At 42.6% G+C, this 21,646-nt stretch overlaps 1 protein-coding gene across 4 annotated transcripts in view; it reads left to right on the top strand.

Annotated features, from left to right (window-relative positions):
• Positions 1 to 21,646, top strand: part of EPB41L4B (erythrocyte membrane protein band 4.1 like 4B) — a 249,164-nt gene that overhangs the window by 111,267 nt on the left and 116,251 nt on the right. For all 4 annotated transcript variants that reach the window (XM_074945196.1, XM_074945197.1, XM_074945199.1 and 1 more), the window contains exons 6-14: positions 641 to 693; positions 4,777 to 4,897; positions 12,860 to 12,947; positions 13,171 to 13,259; positions 13,597 to 13,666; positions 13,848 to 14,017; positions 14,218 to 14,327; positions 18,576 to 18,606; positions 20,267 to 20,300. In XM_074945196.1, coding sequence (XP_074801297.1) covers positions 641 to 693; positions 4,777 to 4,897; positions 12,860 to 12,947; positions 13,171 to 13,259; positions 13,597 to 13,666; positions 13,848 to 14,017; positions 14,218 to 14,327; positions 18,576 to 18,606; positions 20,267 to 20,300 — 766 coding nt within the window. The remainder of the gene's footprint in view (positions 1 to 640; positions 694 to 4,776; positions 4,898 to 12,859; positions 12,948 to 13,170; positions 13,260 to 13,596; positions 13,667 to 13,847; positions 14,018 to 14,217; positions 14,328 to 18,575; positions 18,607 to 20,266; positions 20,301 to 21,646) is intronic.

Genomic DNA, 21,646 nt, shown 5'->3' on the forward strand with positions numbered 1-21,646 from the left:
GTCTTACTTCCTCTTACTGTTGTCTGCATCTTCAGCCCTTCGGTGTTTACACTTTATTTCATCAGGACAGGCTAGGGCTGGAGGTTGATTCCATCATCCATACATACCTCAGTCACACATCTAAACTAAACGAATAAGGTTACAGCAGGATTTTGCAAAAATGAAGGTTGCAGCAAGCTTTTACAAAATGAAGTGAGCATTTTAAAATGGAGTTTGGGACAAGTTAAAATGGAGTTAGTTACAATATGGACAAGTGTAAGGAATGGCAAACAGTGAGCAGAAGTTACAATATGGACAAGTGTAAGTTTCAGCGATTTAAGCAGCAATTGGATTGAAAGTGAAACTCAATTAGCCAGTTATTGGGGTAACCGGTTTTATGAATGAATGTTTCATTCATAAAACTTTGCTTATGAAGTTATATTAATAAAGTGAACAATTAAAAACAATTTCATTTATCAGTTCTACAATATTATATTTGAATGATCTAAATATCGTGCAATTTACTTGATACTTTGGAGTTAATATTTTATTTTCAGTTAGACTGTTGAACTCTTTTTTAGTTTTTTCTGGAGAAAGGGCTTATATAAAGTATAAGTTAAGAAACGTGCATATTTTTATTATTTATTTTGTCTCTTTAAAGACTGAAATGTCCATATGATACTGCTGTGGAACTAGCAGCTCTATGTCTTCAAGGTATGTGACTATTTAGAAATAATTTGCATCAACGTTTATTTTAAAAAGTTGACCAACAATTTCTTCACATATTTTTCCCTTTTGTCATGAATAGGCACTAATTGACAGTACATTGTTTAAGTGGCAGCTATTTTTATTGTGGTTAGTCATTAATTAGTGTCATAAATTTGCTGAGTTTTAGAATCTCTGACTCACAATCAGACATTTGTGAAACTTTTGTAATGAAACTCAGTTAAAGTTCATTGTTTTGAAATTCTGTTCCATGGCTTGAGTGAGCACAGGCCTAATATTGGGCATGGTCTAAAGTCCATTGAGGTCAAAAGGAGTCTTTCCATTAAACACAATGGGCTTTGGATCCTTCCGATTGAGTGTTTTGGGAGGAATTTATGGCCCAGATTCAATGATAGGGACCAATTAGTGGTTTTGGATTAGATTGACTATGAAATTTTGGGTTCAATTCAACCTAGAATTCGGAACAAAATTCAGGGAAGACAAGACCAGGCAAAAGTAGTATCATTTCCCGTGAAATTGTGATGCATATTGCACAGTTTTGTTCATACTGTGTATGTACACAAAGATGATAAAGGAATTATTTACTCCCTTTTCTTTTCATTCATGTTGCTTCTTTACTCTCTCAACATGGACCTTCCAGGTTAAAGTCCAGAGTCCACATTAGCTTCAGATTGTTATGCACTCATTTTTGTCTGTGGACTCTAGAAATATCACAAGCATTGGTAACTTCATCCCAATTTTAGACCAGGAGAACTGTTCATAGAACAGCTTGACATATCTACAGTTCCAATAATCAAAGATATGGAGAATTATATCTCTACTAAGAAAAGGAGTAGAGCAGGTCATCCATTTACGGCATTACCAGTATCATAGAAGAAATTTTTATCATCAGGTATCAAAACCAATATTTTAAAAACTGTATGTCAAAACAAAGTATTTATAAACGGTGATGGCATATTTTTTCTTTGATTCAACTAATTTTTCTCTATTTGGAGGTACTTATAGTAGTTTTCTCTAAAATAATGTCATATATTGGCACTGTAATATTGAATTTTGGCTCTCTGCAGATATTAGAATTGCAATTTTTGGATCATTTCTTGTATATTTCTTTCTTTTATATTGATATTGGAGACTTGTAAATAAGCAGAGGCGTTTAAAGAACTGTAAAATGATTATTCCCTCCTCCAATAGTTTAAACTTCACCCTAAATTTAAATGTATCTTTTATTTCGGCTTTTTTAAGGGTGAGCAGGATGATAAAAGTGCAGGTTACATAGGAATTGGTGTGTTAATCATTTTAAATGAGAGCCAGTTTCTTTCTCTTAATCAAGACTCTGTTTTTACTTCACCGTTATGGCTGGTTTTTTAATAATATTGTTCTATTAGATTAATTATTACATTGTTTCAACTAACTGCCTTAAGAGCTGGCATTTTCTGTCATCTTTGGGATGTAAATTGTACTTTTGTAAAGAAAAATCTGGAGAGAAGCATCTATTCATGCTTTTGTAGCTGCTTTAGAATTCTCCTGTATTGCAACTTCCTCTTTTTATATGGTATTTAAAGTTTGGTTTTATTTCATCTAAAATAATTGGTACAATATGTTAAACTATATTTAAGGTCACTCTGACACAATTCACTTAACCAGCTGCATTTCTGACTATTAATTGAAACCAACAAGTGAACTCTTTCTAATATATTGTAAATACCTCAAAATTGTCGGTGTTTGCATTCTCACATTATAAAATCCTATTACAAATTTATTTTTCGTTCTACATTAAAGAGACTGTGGTGTCTCTACAGGTGAAATAATTGTACACTTTTTAAAGACATCTGGGTAGCTACCTCATTTTAAAATGAATCCACCAGTTGGTGCATTTTTTTTTAATAATTTGCCTATTTACACATGTTAGAGTGCAGGTACGTAATTTTTAGATTACAGTATGTATATAAAAAAGAACAAGCTCTAAAGTAAGCCATCCTCACCCCTGAACCTCCAGTGAAAAGATATGGGGCTAGGATTATGCCTCAAATGTCAACAAATGTGCTTTCTGTTGAACCGGCCAGGGAAGTTGAATGTACATATCTGGCTCTGCTGATTTATCCTGATCAGCATCTATGTCAGAAGCTTCTGACTTCTCTCAGACACAAAGCAGCAGCAAGAGTTGTCAAGTGTCTCTGAAAACTTGTGTATATGTTTTACTGTTGTAATTCATATTGGAAAATACTGTTGAACAAAAAATGTACACGTGATAATGATAGCTTCATTTTAGATGAAGGTCAATGGATCTCATGATATTTAATATTTTAGGAACCCTAAAATTTGGTCATAAATTTAATCTATTTGGTCATAAATGTAATTGTCAGCTAACAATTAATCTGGGTGTCCTTGATCAGTTAAAATAAATCATTATCATTTTTTATCTTCAAAAAGACTATTTTTCCATGTAAATAGTCTTTCTATTCTGTATTTCTGCAACTTTTATGTGTAATGTTCACATGAAGTGATAGTAGATTTTCTTCAACAGAACTGACTTTCTTAATTCCTTTGTTGTTCATAGCAGCAGGAACACAGATGCATTATAAATAAGGCTGCGTGTCTGTCACGGAAGTCACGGATTCTGTGACTTTGCGTGACTTCTGCAGCAGCCCGTGCTGATTCAGGGGCTGCCTGAGCTGGGTAGCCCCTGGGCCAGCAGCAGAAGTTTGGGTGTGTAGGAGAGGGCTCAGGGCTGGGGCAGGGGGTTGGGGTGCAGGGCAGTGCTTATCTGGGGGGAGGGGGGCTCGCCAGCTTCCACAGGCATATCCCTGCAGCTTCTAGGCTGAGGGGCCAGAGGGCTGTGTATGGTGCTCGCGGCCACAGGCGCTGCCCCCTCAGCTCCCATTGGCTGTGGTTCCCGCTCAACCAGCAGGGGTCCTGGGTCACAGCCCCCCACCCCAGCACCAGCGGGGATCCCGCACGGCCGCCTCCTCCCCCCCCTCCACCCCCACCCCCAGCATGGGTCCCAGGCTGCACGGCACAGCCCGACTGCGCACATACCCTCCGGCGCCAGCAGGGGTCCCAGGCTGTGCACCACCACCCACCTCCTCCCCCCCAACAGCAGGGGTCCCATGCGATCCCCCTCAGCACCCACGGTGCCCCCAGACCGCCCCTTCTCTCCCGCCCCAGAGCACCCGTGGTCCTCCAGCCCAAATTTTAGTTAGGGACATATAGTAAAAATCATGGACAGGTCACGGGCCATGAATTTTTGTTTACTGCCCATCACTTTTACTAAAAATACCCATTAAAGCACCAACATTAGCACATATATAGGCATGTGTCATTTGTATGTGGTAGCATTGGGGATGCATATTTGCTGCATATATGTTAAACAGTACTGAAGCAGTTAAATTGCAAATTATTTGTATAGGTCAGACATTCGTGGAACCACGTGGGAAATTTCTCACCAGTGTATAGGAGGTAGGGGCTCAGTTCAGTAGGGTTCTTAGTTCAATGTAAGGGTTCTCAGCACCTTGCAGGATCAATACCAGCCTCAATCTATGCCTTCAAAAAAAAATCTCTTCCCAAATATATACTACAGACATGAATATTATGATAGTGTTGGGGGTTTAGAAAATGCTATAATCAATTTCTTGACACTAGCTACTGTATCTTTACATTTCCATATATACAATATGGGAAGAAATATGCGATCATGGGAAACACTACTTAGTGATGAAAAAAATATGTTTCAATTAAAGGAAAATGTAGAGTAACCTTGTATGTAAAAGTAGTGCATTTGATCTGAAATTATAGTCCTCTGGAAATCCCTTAAATGCAAGAAGTAGCAGCATTTCATGTGTTTAGAATTCTGAATCTGTGTCCTAAACTTTCCTACAGAGTTTCTAGTCTGATTTGTAATTTGAAATGGCAGAACTTAAGTACTCATACAGATGACAACAACAGATGTATATTCTAAAGCTTCTTCAGTAGGTGTGCTAAATGGGGATATGGAAATATCTTTGTAGAAGCAAGTTGTTTTTAATGTTTGTGATGACAGAGTGACTTTTTTTCTGGCTTTCTGAATGATTCCAGCTGAACTTGGAGAGTGTGAGCACCCAGAACACACACCAGAACTAGTGTCTGAATTCAGATTTACACCAAACCAGACTGAAGCTATGGAATTTGATATCTTTCAGAAATGGAAAGAGTGCAGGTATGGTACCTGTGTGGTGGTGTCAGTTATAATAAAGTTACACAAGAGTTTCTTCTCCAAAATCAAATATTGCTGCATAAACCCCTGTTTTGGGGTCAAAAAGTCTCAATGTTGTTGTTTTAGGGGTTTTCTAGAGACATCTAGAACCCCTTTTTAAAAAGTGGCAGGCATTAACATCAGACAGGGTTGTGTGGTTAAGTTAATTGTAAGTTTCAGCACTTTGGCTCCATTTTTTCTCCTTGACCTGTGTTCAAGGAGTTCATTTTCCACAAGTGAGAATTTTCATGCCTTCCAAGACTCCTTCACTTAAGCAAGCAAGACTCCTTCACTTAATTTGTACTTAAGGTAGCACCTTCAGAGATCTATTTTTGTCCACACACTCAATCTTTCAAAGATTTCAGGTATTTGGTATCAAACCAGAAGCCTAAATCCAACCCTCCCACCCTGGTTTTTTTTTTTTTGGGGGGGGGGGTGGTTTTTGGATGAGGATGAAATTGAGACATGTCTTAGCTCAGACATCTTCATGTTAAACCCAAAATATTGAGTCTCTTTTGGTCAAAGGGAACTTGACTTTTGGAAATTGTGAAGATTGTATTAGCCACTGCAGTTTTTCTAAAACTTCGGAGCACTTAAGAGTCTGGATTGTTGCAGTAGTACTGTGCTATTTGCCACTATAACCAGTTACGTGGCAGCAATCCAGTGGATTAAGAGATAATTAGAGGTAATGGAAACGGAATAACTGACACTGAAGCTGACTGTGGCGTCTAGCAAGCCAAAGGACCAGTACCACCTGTACCAACCAAGAGCTCTAGATGGGACCCTTTCTCTGACAGAACCAGCCCAGCCCCATAGGGATCCACCAACCACTCTCTTGTGGCAGCAGATCTGGCAAAAACCAACACGTTTAGGGATGTCTAGAACATCAGGACAGATTGAGACATATACTACCCTGGAGGATATCTTCATTTTTGTGGGCCCACAATCTCCTCTACTCTTGGACCCAATCCTTCTGAGTTACATTTTGACCCCAGAAAAGGAACCACCTCAAGGAGAAGAAGTTACTCCCCTAGTCTATCCAGGAACCATAGCTTCCTCCCTGTCATTGACCGTACTGCTAATTGAGCTGGCTTTCTCATCTGCTGAATCCTATGTCCAGGATGAACCATCACCTACCTAGGGAGGTTAGCATAGACAGGAATTCAAGAATTTCTTGGACCTGTCCTGGGCTCAGGTAGGATTACCCTCCAAGAGATTTCTTGTATATCATGCCTTGCCACCACCACCACCCTCTCCCAACCGGCCTTTGACTCCTCATAGCGGCCCGATTGGTGTGGGGGGGATCCTTATGCATGACACGCAGATCCATGCACTTGACAAGAGCAGCACATTGTCCCTCTCCTCCTTGACAACATCATCTTGCTTCTCAGGAATACGTGCAGGAGGAAGATGATGAGCCAGATCAGGTGGTACCAACAAGCATATCCTCTTCCTCACCTGATGATGAGGCAATTGCCCCATATTCACCCTTCCTGCCCGAAGACCATAGGCAATATCAACAACTATTGCAGAGGGTGGCAGCAGAACTTCAGATCCCATTAGAAGACGTTCAAGATACGCAGCACAAACTTTTGGATATTCTGCAGCCCCCCAGACCCAATCAGGTAGCCCTCCCAGTGAATGAGGCCAGTATGGAACCAGCAAGAATGGTATGGCATACGCCAGCAACCTGTATCTCTATGGCTAAAAGGCCTGAGAAGTGTTACTTTGTGCCCACGAAAGGGGCAGAATTATTGTTTTCCCACTGAGCCCCCAACTCCCTAGCAGTACAAGCAGCCATGGAAGGATCCAGATAGCAACGCCCTAAAACCACTGCTGCGGACAAGGGAGCTAAACACCTGAGTCTTCTGGGGAGGAAGGTATTTATATCCATCAGCCTCCAGTTCAGAATCTCTAACTACCAGGTCCTGTTGCAAAATATTTTTTTATGAACTACACAAAGTTCCTGGAATTCGAAGTGAAAACTCCTCCAGGAGGAAAAGGCTCAATTCCAAGCCCTTACTGAAGAGGGTAGACTCATGGCTAAAACCTCCCAGCTGCGGTGGATGTGACTCCCTGGTCATTTATACCTCAGCCCCAAAGAGGATGTAATGCTGCTTGCAATGACTGAAGAGCATGAGTACCAACCTCAGGGCAGACTGTTAGGAGGCAGGGCAAGAACCCCAAATTGGTTGTGTGTCCTATACTTAGATTTCACCAACCAATTATCAAGTGCAAACTCCTCAAGCACTACAACAGCCTTAATATGGAGTCCCAGACAGTCCCCTGGGGTAGTCCAATCTATTTCGCCCCCCAGATAAGTGGACCTTTGTGGTAGATGGCCCTTTACACAAGGAGTCACAGCAATACCCAAGTTACTTCCAGTTCCAAAGGACCAGTCACTTACCCCAGGTGAATTGCACCTTAGATCTCACCCCAAAGACAACACTTGTAGCCAATCTTATAATAAACTATCTAAAGATTTATTATATGGGGGGGGAGGGAACAGAGTTATTTACAAGGTTAAAGCAGGTGTGTGTGTGTGTTGCATTCTTAAGGTAATAAGAGGTAATAAAGGTAATAAAAGCTTGTATAATCAACAAGCTCTATGTCCTTTAGGGCTAACCCAGGCTGAGCAGCTGGCCGTCTCTTGCTTATGCCTAAAAAAACCTTGCCTCCCAGAGTCCAAGCAGCATAGAGGTACCTATGTTGTGGGGTTTTATCCCTTCATACCCTGTGCCTTGAGCTGCAAACTCAGCTGATGAGGAGGATTCCACATGCATGACTCATCTTTATGGGGGAGAGAGCAGAACAACAAACAATAGTCTGTCTGGTGTCAATGGAGTTTGCCTCTTGGGAAGGACATAACACCTTCTGTTTAAGATCAGCCCTTCACACTAATTAATGTCTCTCTCCTGTCTGGTGATTAACAGTCACAGAGGTTCACAATACAACCGCTCAAATATTTCCTGCCAGGATGGGATACAGATGTTATAAGTGAGATTAATGCATGCAGCAACTTACAAGCATTCAGTAAAGTCTAAACACTAAACACATTCTTGTAATTCTAATACCTCTAATACCTATTTTAAACACTAATGCACAGTTGAGCCAGACTGATTCCAGCTGTGTATTTATCAGTGTTCAACTCACACATGGGAACTTTGGCATGAGCTGGCACTTGGATTTCTGCCAGCATCACAGAGGAAGCATCATAAACAGGTATGTAAGCTGAGACCTTTTCCCCAGCCTTTCCAACACCAATGACCACATGAACAACTATGCAAACATCCAAGATTTAGAGGCCAGGGTATGCAGCCCCATCCCTCGATGACAGCTGCTCAGCCTTTTCCACCAGCTAAAGGCTACTTTTGACAGGACTCTGGGGAGTTGCAACGTAACACTGATACCATCCTCACCTGTTCCCAAACTCCCCTTTGGTGGCTGCCTAGCATACATTGCCCACAACCGGAGGGCTGTAGCAGACAAGTGGTTACTAGATATTCACTTTAGCGACCATCAAATTCCTTTCTCCCCCTTCTCAAGAAGCCCTCTTTCTGGCCCCTATACAGGGACTGCTCTCATGAGAAGATCCTCCTCAAATGAGGACCTATAGAGCAAGTTCCACCTCAGCATCCAGGGAAAGGATTGTACTCCCACAATTTCATAGTTCCCCAAAAAAAGGGAGGATGGAGGCCCATTCTCAACCTAAGTCAGAGTTTATATTCACAAATTAAAATTCTGCATGGTTATGTTGGCCTCAGTAATTCCCTGCCTGGAAAAAAGGCGTATGATGAGCAGCTCTCGACATGAAAGATGTTTACTTTCCTGTGGACATTCACCTGTCCCACAGAAGGTTCCTCGTAGGACAGGAACACTCCCAGTTCAGAGGACTCCCATTGTGTCTGACAACAGCACCCAAGGTCTTCTCAGTGGTGGTAGCACAGATGAGACGAAATGGCTACCGCATTTTCCTGTTTTGGAACGACTGGCTTCTAACCGGCAGATCCCATCTGGAAGTTCAGTTGGCAACTTTGTCCTTGCTCTGCCTGCTGGCATCCTTAGGAATCTGCATAAATATGGAAAAGTGTACTTTGATTCCCACACAGCTCATCGACATTATAGGCATGACCCTGGACTTGACTGCAAGGAAGATCCCTCCCTGCAAACAGATTCTTAGTCATGAGCAGTCTGATAAACCAAGTCATTCCCAAACCCAGAACAAAAGTCCAGATCTGTCTGTCTTTGCTCGGTCACATGGTCTCCTGCTCATATGTAAGGCCATTTGCTAGGCTGCAACTCTGTTGTCTGCAAGCCTGGCTCTGGTTGGTATATGTGCCACACGCAGCATGAACACCATCGTGACCGTGCCAGTCAATGTCAGGGCTTCACTCAGAACCCCCAAATTGTGTGCATTGGAGTCCCTTTCCTACCCCCTACCCTGCCCTGTGCACACGTACACAGCCAGCAGGGTGATAATCACGGAGGCATCCCTTGTAGGCTGGTGAGCCCACATGGGCAGTCACACATCACAAGATACATGGACACCGTGGAAGGCTGGGATGCGTATCAATCTTTTGGAACCAAGTGCAGTCAGACAGGCATGCAGTGCATTCCTCCCACTCATATGATCCTGATAGCATTTGGATAATGTCAAACAGGACAACTGTTTTCTATAACCACAAACGAGGGGTAAAATCCTTTGCAGAGAGCAGTGGTTCTCAAACTTTTGTACTGGTGACCTCTTTCACATAGCAAGCCTCTGAGTGCAACCCCCCCCCATAAATTAAAAACACTTTAAAATATATTTAACACCATTATAAATGCAGGAGGCAAAGCGGGGTTTGGGGTGGAGGTTGACAGTTTGCAACCCCTCATGTGATAACCTTGTGACCCCCTGAGGGGTCCCGACCCCCTGTTTGAGAACCCCTGGCATAGGAGCAGTCAACTTATGGTGCATCTGGAATCACATCACAATTTCTGTGATGCACCTCCCGGGCACTTAGAAATCACTGGTGGGCAGCCTCAGGAGGCATTTCATCCCCAATTATGAGTGGGAGTTGCCACCTTTTGAACCACTCGCCATGTCCTCAATGTCCCACCTGTCTGTCAAGGTCGCCTTCCTGGTTGTCATTACATTGGCCAGTGGGTGAGTTGAGGGCCTCATGGCCCAACCCACCATACACTATACTTCATCAAGAAAAGGTATCCCTTCACCTCCACCTAAAGTTCATCCCAAAGCTAATTTCTGAGTTCCACATAAACCAGTCGATTCATTTACTGGTATTTTTCCTGAATGCCTCCAGTGAGGAAGGAGATGCCATTTTCTTGATGTCTGACAAGAATTAGCATTCTACCAGCAAAAAAACGAAACCATTTGGGAAATCACCCAGACTATTTGTTGCTTAGCAGAGTGGACACAGGGAGAAGTGATATCCGCTCAGATACTCTGTGGATTTCTGGTGTATCCTCCTTTTCTATCAGTTGGCACATCATCACATTCTGGGGTCCAATCCAGCCCAGTGAAGGGTTGCGTTACCATCTGCCCTGTAACCATAGGTGCTTTAAATTGCTCTGCTGCTGTAATTCTCTTGTCTGGATGCTCCCAGCCAGCATACAAGTATGCATTCAGTGGCTGTATAATAAGCAACCCTGGACCAGCAACTCTGATTCCAGCAGCCTGTTTTCTACACTGCAGGTATCCACCAGCTTTTTGGTTACACCAGGCAAGATTAACACCAACATCCCCTGTCCCAGATTTTCCAAAAATCATGTTCTCTGCAATATCCAGCCCTTTCCTGGACCATTCAGAGGAATAATAAGGTTTGTTTGCTCCTTGAAAGAGATAAACTTCATAGTTTATCACTTTAAGTGGAGTTAACAATCACCTCAATTCAAACACAACACTGAGTTTGTTTAGATTAAAAAGTAAAACAAGTTTACTAGCCAAAGGAGATAGGATCTCAAGTGAGTTCAGGTATAAAGGATAGAGTTAGAAATGGTTACAAGGAAATAAAAGTGAAAAACGCTTTTTAGAGGCTAAGACCTAACAAAACTACCATCTTGTGTCAAGGTAAGATTCTTACCATGCTCCCTACCAACTAGATGGCTGCCCAACCCCTCTGGTCATTATCTTCTGCAGAGTTCAAAGTGCTCGGTTCCTTTGTCATCTTAAGTGAAAGGTCACTCGATGTTCTTTGACCCTCTCTTTTATCATCCAGTTAACCTTTAAAATGGATTCTTCTGATGGTTGCCCCTCAAAATAAAATAAAGTATTCAAGCTATGAGAAAGGAGACATGGAGTCTGGTGAAGGAAGTCCTATATTGGTTTCTCTCCCATTTTTTTTTCAAAAATGCAAATTGATCTGTTCCTGCTCTTTGCAATGCAAATGAATGGCCACTTGCCAGCGATTGCTAATCAAGTTTTATTACACCTGCTGGAGGCATCAGCTTATCCTTAGTCTGGGAGAAACTTTCTTACCCACTCCCCAGACCTGTCTGGTAAACACACTGTAGTTCCACATTTCCTTCATATTGTCTCTTGGGTGTTTACCATGCAAGAATATTAATTATCTCTGTGTTATTAATTTTCCAGTTATACCTTACATGACACGTAGCTGATACAGTTTGACATTAATGAGTTGCAGTACACTGAACTGGTCAGGTCAGCAGAGCCTCACTATCAGATACCAATAAGCCTCTTGCACTGTGATGCTGTTAAGGTCATAGGCACCTCTCTCACCCAGATGGGCTGAGAGTCCATTCCACTAGAGGACAGGAAATCTCTGTAGCGTCACTTTGAAAAATGTCTGTGTTGGACATTTGTAAAGCTGCAACCTGGACTTCCATACACACTTTCACAAAGCATTGCACTCTGGTTCACGCCTCTTCTGCTGACACAGACTTTGGAATTGCACTGTTACAGACATCTATACCTTCTGCATTCTTGCAACCACCGCCTCTATTGAGGACTGCTTGCCAATCACTCACACGTGAAGTACACCTAGGGACTGGCCCTGAAGAAGAAATGGAGGTTACTTACCTGTAACTACAAGTTCTTCCCCTCTGCTTCGGCTCATGACTGGATTCGTGGTAGACAAGGAGCTGGAAAGGCAGGCAGTCTGCACCAACCCTTATACCCGGGAAGTCCAGGGTGCAGGCGTGGACCAACGGCCGCTACTTGCAAGAGATTTTCAGGGCCCCTAAAAATATTTAGGATGCCCAGTTCCTTAACAGCTTTGAAAGAGACTGAGTTTTGAAATCGTTTTGAAAAACACTTCGCTACTTGGAGGTGCGTGGTGTCATCAGTGAAGGTCCTGCGGTGGCACAACATTTATGAGAAATAGTTTTTATATTAGCGTGCTGTATATCCAGCCAGTTACGCACTTTCTTTGTAGAAATTAAGATCGCATTTGCATGTAACTGGCAGCATTTAAATGTAAACCAATCACTTTATCCAGTCTACGTGATTGGGTAAAAGGAGATTTGCATTCCGTGGTAAGAATGCAGGATGGCTAAAATGAAAAAGTTCTGCTGTGTATGAATTCAGCGGCATGGAGTCTGTGTGTATTCTTCTCTCAGGAGTCAGAGTAACAGCCGTGTTAGTCTGTATTTGCAAAAAGAAAAGGAGGACTTGTGGCACCTTAGAGACTAACCAATTTATTTGAGCATAAGCTTTCGTGAAAGCATTTAAGCCTCTAATTAGGACCCTGCTTACATAGCAAAGCGATTAAGCTTGTGTTTAAATATTTTGCTGAACAGGGATGGACTAAGCACATGCATAACTTTAAGCATGTATCTGAGTGCTTTGCAGAGTCAGGGTCCTGGGCAGGGGAGCCTGGGTAATGGATGAAAAGGGGAGTTATACTGTATATAAGCAAGTATTCTATTGCAAACTAAAGTACATTTTCCATTTTATTTTTACAGGGGAAAAACCCCAGCACAGGCTGAATTGTGCTACTTGAACAAAGCTAAATGGTTGGAAATGTATGGTGTAGATATGCATGTTGTTAAGGTAAGACCTACATTGTCATTTTATTTCTGTGGGGAGTGGAAGAGATTGTAAATAGAAGAATGTGCATCTCTTTATAAATAGGTCATAATTCTCTACTATTAAAACATGCGAACAGACTTTGGTACTATGTCTTATAACGAAAGTTTTGAGTTACTACCATATTAATATTAAGATTTGTGCTAGTAACTGCATATTGATTATTCCATCATGTGTTTGATTGTAGGGAAGAGATGGATGTGACTATGCGCTTGGACTTACGCCAACAGGCATATTGATCTTTGAAGGAGCAAACAAAATAGGTTTATTTTTTTGGTAATTCATTTTTTGCTTTATATCCCTATTTGCTAACTGCTGAAATCCTTCCCCTTTTAAATAATGAGTTTTGGCTTGGTTTGAATGTATAGCGTGGTTGAGTTAAGAAGGGAGGTTGATTCTGCAATATCAAAATAGATTGATACATGCTTCTGACTAGGTCAGTTTGTTTCAATGAAATCTAAAGTGATTTGTTAAACATATATTTATATTTTAAATACATTATGAGGTCAGATGTCCCATTATTGTAAACCCTCTTATATACATTTTGTTTGTTTTTTTCTTTAACTAAAAATCCTAAACTTATAAAATGCCTGTTTATTTTCTGCGTGTGTAGGCCTAAAATCACTAAAATGGACTTCAAAAAGAGCAAATTAACACTTGTGGTTGTAGAAGATGATGAACAGGTAATTTTTCCCCCCTTACTCAGAACCTGATCCATTGAAGGGCTGAGTACGTTCAACTTTTGTTGGCCAACAGAAGTTGAAGGGTCTCAGCGCCTTGTTGGGTCAGGCCATTTCTCTTTTGTGTTAGCCATTAACGAATATTGTGCTTGCCAACTTCCAAAGCTTTTGTTTCTGCATTTAGGGCAGAGAACAAGAGCACACATTTGTTTTCCGGTTAGACAATGCAAAAACTTGCAAACATTTGTGGAAATGTGCAGTGGAACACCATGCATTCTTCAGACTGCGAATACCAGCAAACAGTAAATCTAGCAGATCTGACTTCATAAGGCTGGGTTCACGCTTCAGATTCAGGTATTTAATGAAATAACTGGGCATTTGTATTTGAGGGTGCAAGAAGACACAGCACAAAAATACAAGATTTGTCCTGTTTGTTCTGAGATTATTTATTATTCTTTGCAAAGCAGCTTGGTTTCTCTAAGTATGTTTGATAAGCATGAAGTAAGGGTGGAGTTAAGTCACTCTGTCTAACTAAAATAAAATTTTTTTTTTAGTGGTCGAACAGAGTATCAAGCAACACATGGGTCCAGGTTACGCAGAACCAGTACATTTGAAAGAAAACCCAGCAAACGGTATCCATCGCGAAGGCATTCAACGTTTAAAGGTGGGGCTTTTATTTAACCCACTTGAATTATACATATTCATTAAACTAATGAGCACACATGCATATTTCAGAATTTCTAGTGGTGTATAGGTGACCATATTACAACCAAACAAAATTGTAGCTCAGTATGACGAGCATAACCGAATGAATCACCAGCTGAAAAATCAAAGGTAGCAACTTTTTCCCTGAGTCAGTTTTGTTGTATTATCCTTTGTGTCTCCTGCATCCTCTCCCATCCTTCCTGTGTCTTTTCTTCTCCCCCATCCTCAGCCAGAGTTATACGTTCCCCGGGCACCTGCAAGCTCAGTTGCAGGTGCAAACCTGGAGCTACATCGGACAATTATTTTTGTGTAAATGGTTTGTGATTTTGGAATGAGTGGGAGGGGGGCAACTCTTTTGACTTTCTCCCCTTTCCCTTTCTGCATGGGAATGGGGAGAACCACATCTAGAGGTACTTCTCTGTGTGTGTGCATCTAGGGGGTTACTGATCTCATCTTTTGTTTCCACTGTGCTTATGTCAGCTACAAAACAATCTTAAAAAACGGGGGTAGTTATCATTCTCTGAGTCTGTCTCAGGGTGGATCCCATTGTAGACGCACATGCACCTCAGGGCATGTGAGACCAGTATTTTTTTTTTTTGAGTAGCAAAGTCTGCCCGTGCACCCTGTGCCTTCTCATGGACCTGAGTGACAGTATAAAGGGCGGCGTGGCCGTTACTCTCCATCATTCCCTCTGACTGCTTGTGGCACTAAGCCTGTGGAATGTCCGACCTAGTTCTTAGCTTTGGTTACAATTTCTAAAAACCTTCAGAACTCTGTTTTGATTACCTGGATTTTTTTTTTTGACCGCTGCAATCATATCAGTCCATCTGAACCCAGTATCAATAGTTTGGTGCACACACACACACCCCGTGCTGATCCCCCGTATATACACCCTGTACAGCCCTGTCCATTTTGCAGCGGGGGCACAGTAGGAGCTTCTTCTGTCTAGATGAGTTGCACATACCAAGCAAGTGCTCTGTGTACCTGCCATTTTCCCCTAGGACATGAGATGAAGCTCAAACTCCACCTTCTGGAACAATCCATGAAGGTATCCTCAGGAGATGAGCTCCAAGGTCATGCTAGTGGACAAGCCAATGTCATCCAGGATTCCCCCAGCAGACAGGCTATGCCTAAACCCAGTGCAGAGAAGACAGCACCGAGAAAGGAACTGTCACCAGCACAGTCGCCCCCAACACTGAGAGGAGTCACTTCAAATAAAGAGGCAGAGACTCTGGGGAAAAGGTCAGTGTTCTCCCATAAGGAGAAACAACATACCGCCTCTGAACTGCACCCCTCAGTGTCGACATTGACCATGGAGGATGAGCCTAGGGGAGAACTGGAACAGCCATCAGTGCTGAAGCACCTGCCAATACTGGTACAAATTCTAGTGCAGAGAGCCCACTACAAGATGTCTACTCCTCCTCACTATCACCAAGGCATATGTTCTCTCCATCTTCAAGTAGAGAACCTTCTTCCCTCAGCTCAGTGGCTGACACCATGGAGAGGCTCACCTGATTCCTCAACAGGGCTCTGCCCCAGCCACCTCCTCAGGAATGGCACAGGATTGGATAATACCAATGAGCCAATGGTATTCTTACTACTGTGGCCCTATTGGGGTTACTGGGGTCCACCATCTTGGGCATCGAGAAGCCAGACTCAACTGGGCTCAAGGAAGAGGTCACTCCTCCCTTCAGCATCTCTGGCCAGACACAGAGTATCAGGAAGAACAGGATTCAGTGTTAGAGCAACACCTGTGTTCCGTATCACTACCTGAAGCCCTCTCATCTTTCATCTTCTGGTGAAGGGGTATCCTTGGCATCTAGCTGGGAGCCACACTGGTCCAAGCCATAGCTCCTCCCCAAGTCTGACAAGAGCTCTCTTGGTTGGCTACTCCCAATGAATATATGGAAAGGGATCGGTCCCATTCTCTGCTCTCTCCCTAACTGTTATACTTATCATAGGCGCTTCAAGGACAGGATGGGATGCCTGCCTGAACCACCTGCAGATGCCAGGAACATGGTATCAGAATGAACTAAATTTACATATGAGCATCCTGGAACAGAGAGCCATCAGACTGAATAGAATAATAGCAATGTGGGGCTGGGAGGAACCTTGAGATGTCATCAGGTCCAGCCCCTTGTACTGAGGCAGGACCAACTAAACTTAGACCATCATTGACATGTGTTTGTCCAACCTGTTCTTAAAACCTCCAATGATGGAGATTCCACAACCTCTCTTGGAAGCCTGTTCCGGTATTTAGCTACCCATAGAGTTAGGAAGTTTTTCCTGCTATCTTACCTAAATCTCCCTTGCTGCAGATTAAGCCCATTGCTTTTTGGCCAACCTTCAGGTGACATGGGGAGCAGCTGATCACCATCATCTTTATAACAGCCCTTAACATATTTGAAGACTGTTATTGGGTCCCACTTCAGTTGTCTTTTCTCAAGGCTAAATATGCCCAGTGTTCTTAACCTTTCCTCATAGGTCAGGTTTTCTAAAGCTTTCATCATTTTTGTTGCTCTCCTCTGGACCCTCTGCAGTCATGGGGGGTAATACCAAGTGCCTGAACTTCTGCTCCAAGGGAAGCATGAGCCCAGATTCTCTTCTTCAGTGGTCTCGAGGACTTCTCTATGTCTCCCCACTAAGTCCCCTGATTTCCAGGATATTGTCCAAGACCAAGAGGGACAAGGCTACAGTCATCCTGAAAGCTCCTTGCTGGCAAAGGCAGTTTCAAGTGTCAGACTGCTGCAGTTGTCCATGCAACCTTCCATTCACCTCCCAGCTTGCCCAATGTCAGATCTTACACCCAGACCCCCAGTCGTTGCTTCTGTTGTCTTAGATGTTGGCTGTTTGAGCCTTGCTGACAGAGACGGCTCCCTTTCCCCCACAGCAGGAAAATCCTGCACCAGGAAGACTTTTTTCCACTGTGAGAATTCTCCACTGGGCAGCCCAAAACAATCTGGACCGAAAGATCCTGACGTATGTGCTGATCCTGAAACAGGACTGGCATTCAGTACCGCCAGGGTTCACCTTGCAGCAGAATCAGCAAGTCATGCTCCAGAACAGTCAGACTCGATCTTCTTGCACCCGATGATGTTGAAGCTAATTAAGGGCCTCCTTCATATCTGTCCTCTAGTTAGAGACCTGTCTGCCTTGTGGGATCTCATGTCATCCTCCTGAAGCTCATGGAGCTTCCCTGTGAGCCGCACTGGAATGCTCCATACAACATTTTACTATCAAGGCAGTCTTTCTGCTGGCTATTGCTTCAGCTTGAAGGGCTTGTGAGCTCCAAGCTCTCATGGCCAGACCACCATACACATTCTTCCGTCTCATATTTTCACCTGATCTAATCCATTATCTGACCAGTCTTCTTCCCAAAGCTGCACTCACTTCTGGAAGAGAAGAAATTACATATCTTGGATGTAATTAAAGCTTTACTATATTACCTTGATAGGATTGATGCGTTTTGGCTCCCCCCCTTACCCTTACACACCTCTTTTTGGCCATTTCTGGCACATCCAAAGGCCATGCTATCTCATCAGAGAGACTCTCCAAGGGAATCACACAGTGAATTTCAACCTGCAATCAGCTGGCTGGCAACCTGGTCACTTTGTCCATCAAGACACTCTCCACGGAGGCACAGGCTGCATCTACCACCTGCTTCAGGAATGTTCCTGCCTCTGAGATCTGCAACATGGAGTAACCCACTGACTTTTCTGAAAAATTTATGCCCTTGACATGGCAGCCAGGGCTCTGGCGGAGTTCAGAAGACCAGTTCTTCAATCACTGTTTGGTTCAGCTAATGTTCCTCACTCCAACATCCTAAGAGGCTACTGCTTGCCAGTGAATTACAGTGGCATCCACACTTACCTACTGAAGAAGAGAGAACGGTTACTTACCCTACAGTAACTGTGGGGTCAGTGCAGATCCCATGACCTGCCCTCTATCTCCGTTTTTTGGAGTCTGTAGTTAATACTAGCTTTGAATCATAAGGGAACAGAGAGAGGGTTGCAACTTCATTGCCTCATGTGGGAGCACAAGGTACATGCGCAGCCCTGACAGATGCTGCTACTCAAAAAAAAAAATATTCCTGTCCTGCACATATGAGGTGCACTTAGACTACAGTATCTCAAAGAACCACAGTTACGGTACAGTAAGTTCTCTTTCAAAAGTAAATGTTGATTAACCTTCTTTTTTTTCTTTAAAGCAAACAATCCTGTGAAGGCAGCACAACTGTGGTAAGTGTATCCAGATTCTCATTGCGTGTTCATTGTTATGGTTTGGCAATGAGTCTTAAGTCCCTGTTCCTGCATCAGGGTTGGCTAGCACAGAATCCTGCACCTGTGCTAGCTGACCACAGTGTAAGATCAGGGGCTAAGCATGAAACTTTGTTTCCTTTTATTTTTGTCTGAGTGGATTTCTGTCCTTTGAAAGTAGGAGCAAAATTGCGCTTATTTTCTTTCTGATCTTGTGTCATTATGTTGAGCACCTAACACTATCTTTGCTGCTTTGTAAGTTTAAAATAAATAGTCTTTTCTTTGCCCCTGAATGTTCCCTGTGGTACAAGCAGACCTTTGCCCGAGCAGACTACTAATGCTTTTGAATTTGTAACGTCGGGTATAAATTTTGTTATACCTCTCTAACAACAGAGCACTGTGCTACATAAAACTGAATTAGAGGTGTTATTAAATTAGCATTTTCATGTGGTAACCTACTCATCGTCACTTCATAATCGTGTGAAATCGGGAGTACGTGGAGCCACACTAACTTCTCTAGCTCTTCATTTGTGCTATGCAGTTGTGTTGCCCCCCCCCCCCGCTTTTTTTTAATGAAATGTCACAGTAGCAACAGTAGAGTTATGGTGAAGAAGGTACTTGAATTATGAATCCCTAATTGCAGGTGCTTTTAACTTTTAAAAAATTAGTCTTTGAGCTGCCATTTCTTATTTTGTTAGCCAGGGAATGGATGGTGGGGGTTTTTTTTGTTTTGTTTTGTTTTTTGTTTAATTTGGCCATGTTTGTCTTATCAATTTCAGAAATGTGGAGGAAAATGTTGGTTTTCTCCAGTTAGAAATTTTTCACACTTTTTTTTGCACTTGATTAAATTAAAAATGCCTTGTATTTTTAAAAAGTTCAAACTTGCCATGAACTTGGCCCTAAATGAGGACAAGCACCCTTACAAGCTTGAAGAAATATAGTTTAAAAAAGTAACACTTGCTGCAGACTTTTTTGGTATTCTGGAATATTTGACATTTTTATACTATTACTTAAGGCTTTGCTCTTGCAAACACGAGAGTGGTTCCACTCAAGTCAATGGGATTACTCCTCTGTGTAAAATTATGTACTTGCAAAATGCAGGATCTGAGAAGTTTGTGTCTCTAGTAGTCATAAAAGGTACAAGACATTATACCTGGGGGGTGGGGAGGGAGGCTGAAATGATGTTTGTTTAGCTGTCATTTTCATTTTGTTGTTTTTGTGTAAATGTAATATGCAAGGATCTCTTAATTCGCTTCGTAGCTCTCTAACTACTATTAAAATGGACTGCTAGCATTACAGAATTTTGAAGGACTGATGGGTTAATGTTTTCATTGTTGTTAGACGACGACCTGAAAAGACACATCTGTCCTGGTACCGACATGTTTCCAATATTCCTGAGAAGTTTAGGCCTCAATCCTGCAACTGGCTCCATGAGGGCGGATGTCTGTGCTTCTCCAGATCCTCATTAGACTTAGAGGGTCTCCACACAGACATAGAACTTTTCCTTTGTGTAGCCAGTTGAAGGATCAAGTTCTCAATCTTGTTCACCCACATAGCAAACTCATTCATGGAAATGATCCATTTTCTTATTTTTTGTCAGTTTTAATTACAGAACAACTATTTTTTCTTTGTCTTATTTTAGTGCAAAAAATAATCCTGAAGTCCATAACTACCAGGTAAGAGTAACACTTGCTGAAGGGAATATTGACTTTAGTTTATTACTTTAACTGTAAAGTTGTTGCTGCCTCTAATTAAGGTGACTCATTTTCTCCTCTCTCCCCCTTCTTCCCTGTTGTTTTGATTTGTTCCTTTCATACCCTTGTGGTGCAATTTTGTTCTGTGTCTCTAATTGCTGCAGCACAGAATTTGCAGCCCAGTGGGGAGACGATTCCTTTATGACACCTTTTGCTCCCTCCTGATTCTGGGCAGCTCTGGGGACTAGAAAGGTGCCCCAATCATTTAGACAGCCTTAGAGGGCCTGTTTAAGTTATGGCAGCCTCCTGGGCCACAGCACTACGCAGAATTTTGGCAGCATTGCATCGTGTGGGTCCATCCCCAATACACCTCCTATGCCAGGGCTTTTTAGGAGGTGTCCGCAGTAGGCAGTCGTACAGTTGTCTTCCATGGTGTCTACACCCGGGGGAATCCTCCTCTGGCTAGGTTGGAGGTTTTTACAGCCTCTTTATGCCATTCCTTCCCTTGTAACCAGGGTAACAGGCCTGGAGTGAAAGTGAGGATCTCACTCTTGTTTCATATACTTCACAGTCACATTCAGTGCTGCTGTGGGAGCAGGTTGCATTTTCATCCAGAGTGAACGCATGTATGAGAAACTAATTGTAATGTGTTTTTCAATTAAAAAATTTTAAAACCTCCTTAGTGATTTTGTTCCACTGTCACTGTCTCATCAGGGCTTAATGGGCATAGGAAATGTCATCAGCATGGTGTTGTCCTTCTGGACCTTACTGCTGTAATAAACCATCTCTCCCTCCAAATGCTGACTAAAAATGGCTTTTCACCCATTTCTCAAGCAAACAGATATGCTGAAATTATGCAACAGAGCAAAAATGTGGGTTGTGACATCTTTCCAAAGGGAACAGCAAAAACATTTCCTCACTTTCATTCAGCTGTGACCAAGCTCATGCTAGGGCTTCGTAAAGGTCCGTGCTTCAATATCATTTCACCAAAAGGCCCCATGCACATGTTGAGTAACACAGGAGAGAGGCTGAATCTTGCCTTTCAAATCCCTAGGTAGTGCTGATATCCCTGGTTGACTGCTATTTTCAAACTATGACAGACTACACTGTACAGAGCTGTTCTACGCGTAACGATGTCCCTTGGATTATGTCTACACGTGAAACTGGGAGGTGTGATTCTCAGCTTCTGTAGACATATTGTCATTAACCAGCACACTAAAAATAGTTGTGTAGTGTGGGCAGACGCAAATGGCAGCATGGGCTAGCCATGTTGAGTACAAACCCGCCTGAACCCTGTGGCTGCCTACTCTGGACTGCTAGCTTGTGCT

This window comes from Natator depressus, chromosome 2, assembly GCF_965152275.1.
Source record: "Natator depressus isolate rNatDep1 chromosome 2, rNatDep2.hap1, whole genome shotgun sequence".
NCBI classification, from domain to species: domain Eukaryota; kingdom Metazoa; phylum Chordata; order Testudines; family Cheloniidae; genus Natator; species Natator depressus.